Genomic DNA, 11,193 nt, shown 5'->3' with positions numbered 1-11,193 from the left:
TATTTAACAAATTAAATGTGGAAGCAAAGAGTTTATTCATTAGCAAAATAAATAAGTAATAGCCAATGAATACGATTAGATTTTTTTTAACCTTTGGTGTTTTTTATTTATTTATTTTGATCCATAACGTCTGGTAAAGAATTATTTATTATAGGCCCTGCATGCAACCACGAGATTTTTTCTTAACGAAAAAAAAAAGGTTTTATTTGATCTAAAGTGAAATTGTGTTTTATTGTTATGATAACAGTTGTTAATAATGCAGTAACTTATAAATGCAAGTAGTAAACGTGGGAACAATGTTTTACCTTATTGTATTTGTTGATTTGTTTTCACGTTGTTTTATTTATTATTTATTTATTTACCGTTTCCTGCAACATTGGGCCTGCCACATGTGGATTCATCGCGTTTAGGGTTCATATCTAAAAACTAAAATCTGCAGACTACTATAACAATAACCGTAAAATATAAACCAAAACACTGCAACGTCAACCAAACTCAGATCTGAAAGGAATCCACCAAATAACAGGAGCTGTGTATCAACACCGACCTGTTTCTCTGATGCTCGAGCGCAAAAACGCAACCCATGCGCGCGACTGATGCGGATCTGCACAACACTGCAAGTATTAAATACACAGCTAATTATGCGTATGGAAATTAAACAACAGTGTTATGCTAATTTAGCTGGTTTCAGCTGTGTCTTCGAGCACTTGAGACTAGCATTTTAACCAAATGAATCATCAAAGTAATTCATCTTCGCTTGGAGGCATTTATACCTGTACTTAATCATATCTGTTAGGTGTTAAATGCTTTGCTCACGAAGCCGTGACAAGCAGAAAATTCAGGAGCATGCTACATTTGATCGTCAAATTCGATCAAACATTTTTTTTATGTCATAGAATTTTGTGTGTTGTTGTGACTTATTTATAACTGTTCAGTAAGTCGATGCTATAATTATAAAACAAATAATGTCATGGTATGGTCATATGACAACAAATTATGACTGAAAGAACATGTTTGTTCAGTTATGTTAATGATTCGTTTTAATGTGCAGTATTATTTCTTAACAAAATTAACAAAAAAAGTATTATTAACAAACCAAAATTCAAAACCCAATCTCAAATATCACAATATGCGTATATTTTAAATTGTGTGTGGTCAGGATCGTCAGGAAGTGTTCGAGCTCTCCCCACACGGCCTATGTGTCTAGGTCCATTCCCTAAATTTCTACATTAGCATTGCACAATAGAGTCCCAGGTTGGTCTTGTTTCTTGAGTTTATCAGGTCCGTCGGACCCGACCCTCGGATTACCAATCCGCGTCGCTCTTGGAGGGAGTGGACCAATCAGAGACCACCTTGGATAAATATTCATGAGTCCCTGATTCAAACCTTTGAGCGAGTTTGTCTGGATCCACAGCATCGTACCTAGACTTTTCACAGAGACAAACTACATTTTCTTATGAATGGAAAGTGAAAAAATCAGTTGCGCTTAAATTGGGCTCCATCCTTCACTCGGATCATATAAGAAAACAAAAAGCAGGGAGAGAGAGAGAGAGAGAGAGAGAGAGAGAGAGAGAGAGAGAGAGAGAGAGAGAGAGAGCGAGAGACATGACCATGTCTACAATACCAGAGAGTCTTAACAGCCCAGTCTCAGGAAAGAGCGTGTTCATGGAATTTGGGCCACCAAGTCAGCAAATGTCGCCTTCATCAATGAGCCACGGACATTATTCAATGCACTGTTTACACTCGTCCGGTCACCCGCAGCACGACAGCGCGTACAGCCCGGCTACGTCCTTCGCCAGATCTCTGCCTTATCCATACGTCAACTCGGTCGGTAGCCATTCCTCCAGTCCGTACCTCAGCACCGTGCAGACTTACCCAAACAACTCGGCTTTGGCGCAGACGAGGCTGGAGGACCCAGGTAAGAAACACTGCATGCATGTCTTTGGTCTTCGCTGGTCGATGCGAGAATGTTGGACTGGAGTAGCCCAGATGTGCTGTTAAAAGGCTTGGTAATTATTTATTGCGTAATGCTATAAACAATGTATGCAATTAAGGCTAATTATACCTAAAGTGCCGCCTGTAAAACTTGTGCACAGTGATGTGAACCGCGCTGCATGAACAGTAGGTGAGACAGCTTATTTTCTCTCTCCCTCCCAGCGCCGGAGTCAGAGAAAAACACCGTGGTGGAGGGAGGAGAGGTTCGTTTCAACGGGAAAGGCAAAAAGATCCGCAAACCCCGGACCATCTACTCCAGCCTCCAGCTGCAGGCTCTGAACAGGAGGTTCCAGCAGACTCAGTATCTGGCTCTACCGGAGAGAGCCGAGCTCGCCGCGTCCCTGGGGCTCACGCAGACACAGGCATGTGCTCAGCCTTCACGCGCTTTTTAGTAAAGGAATTAGATTTTCTGAACGAGTCAACGAACGTGAAACCTGCCATATTTACGCAGCGATTAAAGCTTAAACGTGTTATCTATATCATCTTAGCGCGTTCTTTTTGAAATCTCTAAACAACACAGGCCTGTAATCAAGGGTCGCATCTGTTTGGGTCAAATGTAAAAGTTCATGATTTTAAAAATAATTATAATCATGGGTAAAACGGTTCGAGGTGTTGTCGCTCACTCTGACTTGCCTTGCCTTGTCTTTATTTCTAGGTGAAGATCTGGTTTCAGAATAAACGCTCCAAGTTTAAGAAACTGATGAAGCAAGGCGGAGGAACAATAGACACGAACGCTTTGGCAAACGGGCGCGGACTGTCCACCGGATCTCCATCCCTTGCGGCCGTCTGGAACTCAACAGCCAGCGTCAAAACATCCACACCGACCTCGTATATTCCCAGTTACACCTCGTGGTATCCCACATCACACCAGGACACTATGCAGCAGCCGCAGCTCATGTGAACCAGCACTGCTGACACAACCCCGCCCCTCTCTCCACCGATGGCCCAGTTCAGGGGAGCCGACACAAGGCCGGTCTCTCTGCGGCCGGAGACCCGGAGACACTCTCTAAAGACACCTGCTGACACACCGGCCGGCGTGGACTGAACGAGGGTCGTCTGCTCCGGAGAGGAAGCAAGTCTCTTTTTGAATCGAAGGGAATGCCGGGAAAGTGGGTCAAATCAAAGCCTCTACTCTCCCCCTTACCGTGACTTTTTTGTTGTGTAAAAAAGAAAAAGAAAAAAAATTGTATTTCAGTTTCTTTAAATTTGTAATTTCCCGTGATCAATTTGGAATTACCGGTTGGTCCATCCACAACACAGTGCTGGTTAACCGGCTGTGAGAGCCACATGAACTGCGCATTTTCCAGAAGCTCCGCTTCGAGCTCATACAACCGGGATAAATCACACCGTGAGCAAGTGTGAACAATTCAAGATTTTCCCCATTTTAAAGGGAACACAGAAATCTTTAAGCAAAGTTATTTTGTACGTATGGCGTTTTGTGTTTATTTAAATATAACTTATTTAGATTTGGTTTGTTTTTTTAATCTGTTTGTATGTTTTATTGAAAAGAAATGTTCTTTAAATTATGATGTGAGGCTGCACTGTAAAACAGAAACACTTCCCTCGGATTTGAGCTCAGTTTGTGAAGCCGAGATGCAGATAAACGCGTCTCTCATCACCGTTAGATGGGAAGTGTTGACAGCTCTAATGTACAGAAATAGTCGTTTTCGTTGTGTGCTGAATAATGTGTGCAAAAGGATCTAAACAGGATTGTGTTGATTAAAATTCATGTGTTTTTCCGTTTCAGATTGAAAAATAGTTTTATAGCTTATCGGTCACATTAATTTATTGTTTATGTTTCATGGAGTCTTGTATAATGTGTAAACTCGAACAGTAAAAATCTGCTTATGAAAGAAGTAACAAAATGTCATCGCAACGTTTATTGCTTTGCCAAATAAATGAATGAAACTCAGGTAACTGATGACAACTGAAAACAATGAACTAATGCAAAAATCAAACCTATTTTGTGAAATATACAGGCCTATCTCAATATTTAGCCAACTTGTTTACATATCCAAAGGATTTGTTGTCTACAGATAACGCGCTTTTCAAACATAATAAAAAAAACATTCTGATAATAAAAAAAGAAGAAAAAAATAATTGTCGTTTTTAAATTAATTGTATTTGGACATTCGAGCCCGTACAGATATTAAATTTGCGTAAATCGTCTTTTTTATTGCAGAATTTGGCCGTCTTGTGTTTTTTATTTTTTTTATTTTTATGACACCTCTGGCTTTTCAGTGCAATCTGAAGCACCGATTAATCTTGTGGTGGTTTCTGTAACACAGTAAATAAGGACACTTGTTTCTTTTCACTTTCGTTTAGCCGCTATTTGCTCTATTCTGCTCTTGTGTGGTTGCTTTTGAAGGCTGTGTGTTAAGTGAATAATCGGACAGGTGCCGCTCATAGAGGGGCAGCCGAAGAAAGACTGGGGCTGGGAGGGGGGCAGATGCAGATAGGTAAAGAATGACATGTTCAATGGTCTTTTGTTTGGGGCTGATGCTTTAAATGCGCTTTTTAAGAAAATTCTGATGCAGACAGATTCCGGGAAGCAACTATACGAATGATATTTCCTGTAATATCCAGTTGACTGTTTTTTATTCTTCCGCGGATATAGGCATATTCGATTACACCCTTTGCCTTGATTTTGTAATTTGCTTGATTATTATTTAATTATAATTATTATATTTGTTATTATTGAATAAATGAAGAATGATAGAGATGTAGGGTCAGAATTAGATTTGAACACATCAGCATTCTAAAATGTATACAAAGAGAAAGTGAGGTATAAGAAATAATATGAATTAATTGCATCTGCTGTTTGAGTGTTGAGTTCTTACCATTGCAGTGGATGCTGGGGGTGCAGCAATTTATGTGACAAATTTTGACACTCTTCATGTGTGGTCTTTAAAAATGGCCTGGTCAAAGCAGGAAATGACCCGCGCGCTCTGATCACGAGCTCAGAGATCCAGCAGTTCTCTCTGACTTCATTAACACGACTCCAGACGTATATATATGTGTGTTTATATATATATATATATATATATATATATATATATATTTCTAAAACTATTCCAAAGCACAACTCTTGGGGAGGAATAAACGAAGAAGCCGTGCTGTTCTTTCTCTTTCTCCGACACGCAGCTGTGGAGAAGAGAGGGTCAGCGTTATTTCACTCTATTCTCCTCTTGATTACGCGCAGGGCCCATCAAACCAGACATAATTACAGTCATTCGCTCCTTATTCTAATGCAGCTTCCCATCTACGGGATAATTATGAGCAATTTTTTTTCGCACGTGGAAACTTTTGTTAACAAAAGAGATAGCGCACTGAAAGAAAATTTGCTGTGCGATGGGGGAAAAAAGAAAGGGGAAAAAAGCGAGTGAAATAGGTGCGCAGCGGTAGTTATAAATAAGGCTGGCAAATTGCTTGCAGGTGTATACCGAGAGATTGTCAATGGGAAGAGGGATCGAAATGAGCAAAAGCACAATGTCGGAGTGCTGAAATTATAGAACAAGGGCTGCTTTATTTTCCACTGGATTCTATAGCCTAGGCTAGACAAACTATCTCGCAATTTCAGACAGCTTTATCAATGATGCAGACCACGTTGTTCTGATTCAAAGCAGCAAATGGTAGCTCTAGACTACATTTAGTTTTCTCCACAAAACCGAATAAGATTTTCCAGCGAGCGGCACGTAGCCTAAATTAACCAGTCAAAGCCATATTCGCGTAGTGACATCGTTTTTATTGAAGAATGCTATACGGCGATATTTATATAATGCTACACAGCACAATATCAAAATACTATTTTGCCCAGATGCAAAGCAAGCATTTCAAACCACGTTGTTTCACTTATTCTGATACCTAATAATACGCTTCATAACGTACGCAAAACCTCAAAAAAATAAAAATAAATAAATAAATAAATAATAATAATAATAATAATAATAAAATGTGTGTAGGCTAATATGAATGCGCATCCTTCTTACCTTAATCTGAAATAAAGGCGAACACAAATAGTGGCAGACCTTCTTTAGTAGCTACAAGGTTCGTGTCAGTGTTGAGAGAAGCAGAAGAACAGGAGAAGAGCATCCAGCAGTCATGGGATAGCCTCGGCTCCTCGGCTCCTCTAGCTGGGCTCAGAGCTGACACACGCTCTCCGAGCAGGAATGAAGAATCCTGCTTTATTTTCCCTCTTTATAGCTGATGGGGAAGAAAAAATTGCTGATTATTAGCATAAATGTTTACTCCTCATTACGCTGATGACATTGTGCACTCGAGATCTTGGTAATCTTTGGGAAAATTATGAGTAATTTTTAAAAATTTAAAGCAGCAGTTACCATGCAATTCAGGCTAATTTTGCGTAGGCTCCAAACGGATATAATTATCGCGGAGTCAAGATGTTATGCTAAAAACTATGCATTGATATTACCATTTATTATGTACATACAACTTTGACAATGTTGATGCTTGAAATAGCTGGAAATTGTCTTGCACAAAAATTACAGCCCATATTAGGACATCTAAAATTGCAAAGAATTATATAGTAATTGCAGGCTTTCAGATCGGGGAGCCAGAATGCTCAACTGGAGCAATTGTGGATAAAATTACAGATCAGAGTATAAATTAGGGATGGGGTATGGCATTTTTCAAGTTGTCTACAGGATTCCGGAAGTGTCTAAAACCACAGCATTGCTAATCTTTCAGAGAGAAAGACACACAGCGCGTGCGCTTGCAGACAGCTCCAATACAGTTTTACATTCGTTTGCATTTGCAAGCTGTGACACTTGCCCACGTTGAACCACCTGGGTTGAGAGACCTAATCAATGTTAACACCGACTATGGCCATTTTGCCAGATACACCTAGACAGCAAAAATACAGGCTGCCAGAAACGGCGCGTGCATGTGGTTAAGCGTCTGCTTGTTCTGGTTTGTAATATCAGTTAACATGATCTGGTTTGGCCACACTTGATGTGATATTTCATTGTTTTTGATCCCAAGAGCTCGTCTCAAGGGACGGACGGCGTGGGTAAACCGTTCTGCATTAACAGCGCGTTACTGAGGCCTTTACTGAAAGGATCCGAGCGCTTATTGTCGTGTTTCTACTGTTGGACGGGCAAAGTCTGGATCTCGTGGATCTCTGCGGGGCACATTTCAATACGGGATGACACACCATAGCATCTTGTAATGTGGCAGGATACATCCTCATTACATGCGTCTGCTTCATAGCTTTTGGACCCTCAGATGAACAGATGCGTGTAACACGAAAAGCAACCCGTGTTACCATATTTACTTTAATTTTTCCAAAAAGAACAACGGGAATGTCCAAGTGTAGCTACCCGGGGCAAGCATTCAGCTTTATATTTAAGAAGCAATCTAGACACTTTTCATACATAATTAATAAAAGCCCTGCACTGTAATAAATGCATCCATGGTTATGTTTTAATAATAACTGAAATAGCATCTTCGTTTTTCTACTTGATTTTTAAGTGTTTATTATAAAGTCTTTTTTCAGTAATTTAATTCAATATACATTTATACATTTACATTTATTCATTTAGCAGACGCTTTTATCCAAAGTGACTTACAGATGAGGACAGTGGAAGCAATCAAAAACAACAAAAGAGCAATATATATAAGTGCTATAACAAGTCTCAGTTAGGTTAACACAGTACACCTAGCATGGGATTTTAAATAATCATATAAAGAAAACAGATAGAATAAAAAAAGAATAGAGCAAGCTAGTGTTAGAGGTCTTTACACATACACACACACACACACACACACACATACAATTGCATAATTAATGAAAAGAAAATAGAATATAAAAAGATTAGAAAGGTAGGTAGATTCTTTTAAAGAATAGAATTAGAAGAGTGAGTGTTAAAGTTAGAGGGTCAAATAAAGATGGAAGAGATGTGTTTTAAGCATCTTTTTTATACATATATAATAAAAATCACTGTATGCTGCATACATTTACTTTACTTAAAATTTTATTTGAGTTATAAAATATTTAAGATTTAGCCGGTTGTGTGTTTGTTTGAATTGACGCATTAATTGTGCATGCATCGTTTCAGCAAAAGATTCAGCATGTTGCATTACTCAGATTCACCAGAACGGAATTCTTGCCATTTTATTTTCTACTAAGTTTCTAAACAAATAAACAAGTTTTCCTTTGTTTTATAGCGTGGGAAATTACACGGCAGTCAAGTCCCTATTACAAAGGCCTTGTATTGTGCGTGGGGTAGTGGAAGTTGTGGGAAATGTTTCCATGTTGTTTAGCTCGGGGGGCTGTGAGCCTGCCTTTTTGGCTGCGCTGACTTCATAAAACGTCTGGAGCGCAGAGCTCTGACTCCAGAGAGTCTGAACCCAGCAGAGCGCTTCGTGCCGAGGCGTGTTTGCGCGCTCATTCCCAGCCCGAGGCTCTGTAGCGGCTGCCCGAGCCTGTGTCTATGCGATTTATGTCTTCAAAAATGCAAGGGAAGTCAGACCAATTGCCTATAGTAGAAAAAAAAAAATATATATATACATGCCTACCATTCTTCTGCAATTTTCGCAACCCGAGAAAAGTTGCATAAACTCTCTCTACCAACTTATTACAGAGTAAGACACACCTGTCACGTTAGTCAACACAAGGTAAATTTGTGAGTTTTGTGTTAAACATTTACAAGACGTTGCATCGCGTCTCCAGACAGATTTATGAAAGACTAGAGACTCAAAAGGCGCCGAAGCAAAAAAAAAGGAAGGCGTGGACAGATCTGCGAAAAAAATTAATCCCATGCCAACAATGAACTAAAGAGAGACAGAGAGAGAGAAACATTCATATATTCGAAATCCCCAATGAGTGGAAACATACAAACGCATTCACATGAAAGGCTTTATTTAAATAAGTCTGAATCATTATAGTGGCAGAAATGTTCATTCGATTTTCAAAATAAATAACCAAAAACAAAGTACTCCGGAGAAAATACCATTTTAAATGTGATCATGACTTTAGGACAATCAGTAGCTTCCGAGTGTTTTTCATTAGTGTTTTGCCCATAAAATGTAAGACAGTGAGAATCCCATACGAATGACAACATTATCAAACAGACGCGGTGGAACATATGCACAGAGACAGACACCTGATTTACACCTTACACACTAAATATAAAACGAAAAATAAAAAATACAAATAATCAAAGACAGGCGCGTGAAACACAAGTACGGTGGTTATTTTCAGAAGGCACCGAACAGCTTCAGGTTGTGCTACATGTGCTCTTACACCCTGCTGCAATGTTCACTCCGTTAATGTCCGCATGAGCTCTCTAGGATTTGGATAATAGTTGCTCAGTGGACAACTGGTTTGAATCCACTGATGTCTCAGGCATAAAACAAAATAAATAAATACAAAAATAATTGTATATGTTTGATTCTTTAGTTTCTGCTTGTTGACGACAATGCATGACAAGAAACAGTGTTACGCCCCAAACGCACTGGCAAAGATCAGCGTGGCGAAGGTGAAGAGGTCTCACCATTCATACTGCAAAACAGGCCTAAAAGTCATCTGATGCGAGTTCACATGATGGATTCCCCGGTTTGCGTGTCGAGTCAGAATATGGTCCCAGCGCTGACAGCTGTGTTGTGGTGATGAGGCGGCTGTAGATGGCTCGCAGAGTTTGTGGATGAGTACCAGGGGTAGTCTGTCAGAAATGAAGGCGCAGTCGTGTTCGGGGGGCTGCTGCTGTGGGACACGGAGCTCGTGCTCTGGCCGTGCGCGAAGTCCCAGACCGCGCCGAGAGGCGGCGAGAGCTGAGCTGGAGACCCGCTGGAGGACACGTGCTGCTCGGGAGGGAGTTCACCGCTCTTCCACAACTTCTTGAACTTCGAACGACGATTCTGAAACCAGATCTTTACCTGAAAAAGCAAAAACAAGAACAACAACTCAGTATCACAAGCAGAAGTCTACACATAATGGAACAGCACTGCAGTTAGCTAATCATGTTTTACAAAATAATAATAATAATAATAGCTACTCCTGTGTATGATAATTTAAAAATTGTTTATATATATATATATATATATATATATATTTTTTTTTTTTTTGTATTAGACAGAATCCTAATTAAAGCCTATCTGTTGGCGGGAGTGTGTTCGTGCCTGTGTCTGTGTGAGGCCCAGAGAAGCGGCCAGCTCGGCTCTCTCCGGCAGGGCCAGATACTGTGTCTTCTGAAACCTCCTCAGCAGAGCCGCCATCTGGAAACTCGAGTAGATAGTTCGGGGTTTTCTGACCTTCTTTGGCTTTCCATTAACCATTCGAATTTCAGGTTCACTTTCCTCTTTTTCTGGGGGAGAAAACACACAAACGTAGTTGTAAATACGCTTGAAAGAACCTAATCGTTTAATGCAAAACAATGACAAAAATGTTTTCAGCGTTCAGATATTTTATACTGTTATTATTAATTAGCTACAATAACATGCGCAATTAAAAGAATCGCATTCAAATAATGATTTATGCATTGCAAGAAACGTTGTTCTTTACACAACATTAGCATTTTAAAGTCAATGGTGATCACAAGTTAGAAGGCAAAGTGAGCAAGAGAGAGATATTTACCAGCATCCGCAGGAGCTGGTGAGGAGCAGGAGCCGAACGTGCCGTAGGAACCGAACGCGTTGCTGAAGCCCAGCTCATATGACTTGGTGTTGTACTGGACGCTGTTCATGCTGTTGTTCTGGTACTGGTAAGAGCTGATCTGGCCGTATGGAGAGCCTGCGCACTGCCCGGCCTGCTGGTTATTGTTATAGTAGCTGCTGTCGGTGGCGGTGGACACCGGAAGAGTCGGGGATTCCTTGGACTTGTGCAGACTGTGGTAACTGCTGGAGGTAATCTGGTTTGAATGCATACCTGTACTGAGGCTGTCAAAAACTCCAGTCATGTTTCTCAAAGCGCAAAAGTACTTCAATGCAAGTCCATCGAATAAGCGAACCCATAAATTCTCTCCTAACGCGCAAAACTAACGGTTTCTGAGTTGTGTTGCATTCCACTTTGGAGCGACGCAAAGCAGGACTGTGATTGTCTGTCAGCAGAGATGCGGGAGGACGGACATTTATCGCGCGTCACGGGGGAGGATGAACTTGTGCGCGTGGAAGCAGCCAATCAATGCGGGATACACACTGTTCACACATGCATTTCTTGTGGAGAGATGGTTACAGTACTCC

The 11,193-nt window shown here is 40.5% G+C and overlaps 2 protein-coding genes across 2 annotated transcripts; one reads left to right on the top strand and one right to left on the bottom strand.

Moving 5' to 3' along the window:
* The first annotated feature begins 1,579 nt into the window (after positions 1-1,579).
* Positions 1,580-3,259, top strand: dlx1a (distal-less homeobox 1a). Its single transcript, XM_059561419.1, has 3 exons — positions 1,580-1,918; positions 2,158-2,357; positions 2,651-3,259. The coding sequence occupies exons 1-3, from the start codon at positions 1,606-1,608 to the stop codon at positions 2,894-2,896; spliced, it is 759 nt and encodes a 252-aa protein (XP_059417402.1). The 5' UTR covers positions 1,580-1,605; the 3' UTR covers positions 2,897-3,259.
* Positions 3,260-8,858: 5,599 nt separating this feature from the next.
* Positions 8,859-10,985, bottom strand: dlx2a (distal-less homeobox 2a). Its single transcript, XM_059561420.1, has 3 exons — positions 10,589-10,985; positions 10,135-10,319; positions 8,859-9,891 (listed from the first exon to the last, which is right to left on the bottom strand). The coding sequence occupies exons 1-3, from the start codon at positions 10,908-10,910 to the stop codon at positions 9,586-9,588; spliced, it is 813 nt and encodes a 270-aa protein (XP_059417403.1). The 5' UTR covers positions 10,911-10,985; the 3' UTR covers positions 8,859-9,585.
* Between the last annotated feature and the right edge of the window lie 208 nt (positions 10,986-11,193).

Source organism: Carassius carassius, chromosome 11, assembly GCF_963082965.1.
Source record: "Carassius carassius chromosome 11, fCarCar2.1, whole genome shotgun sequence".
Taxonomy (NCBI): Eukaryota; Metazoa; Chordata; class Actinopteri; order Cypriniformes; family Cyprinidae; genus Carassius; species Carassius carassius.
This window is presented reverse-complemented; position numbering and strand designations above follow the sequence as displayed.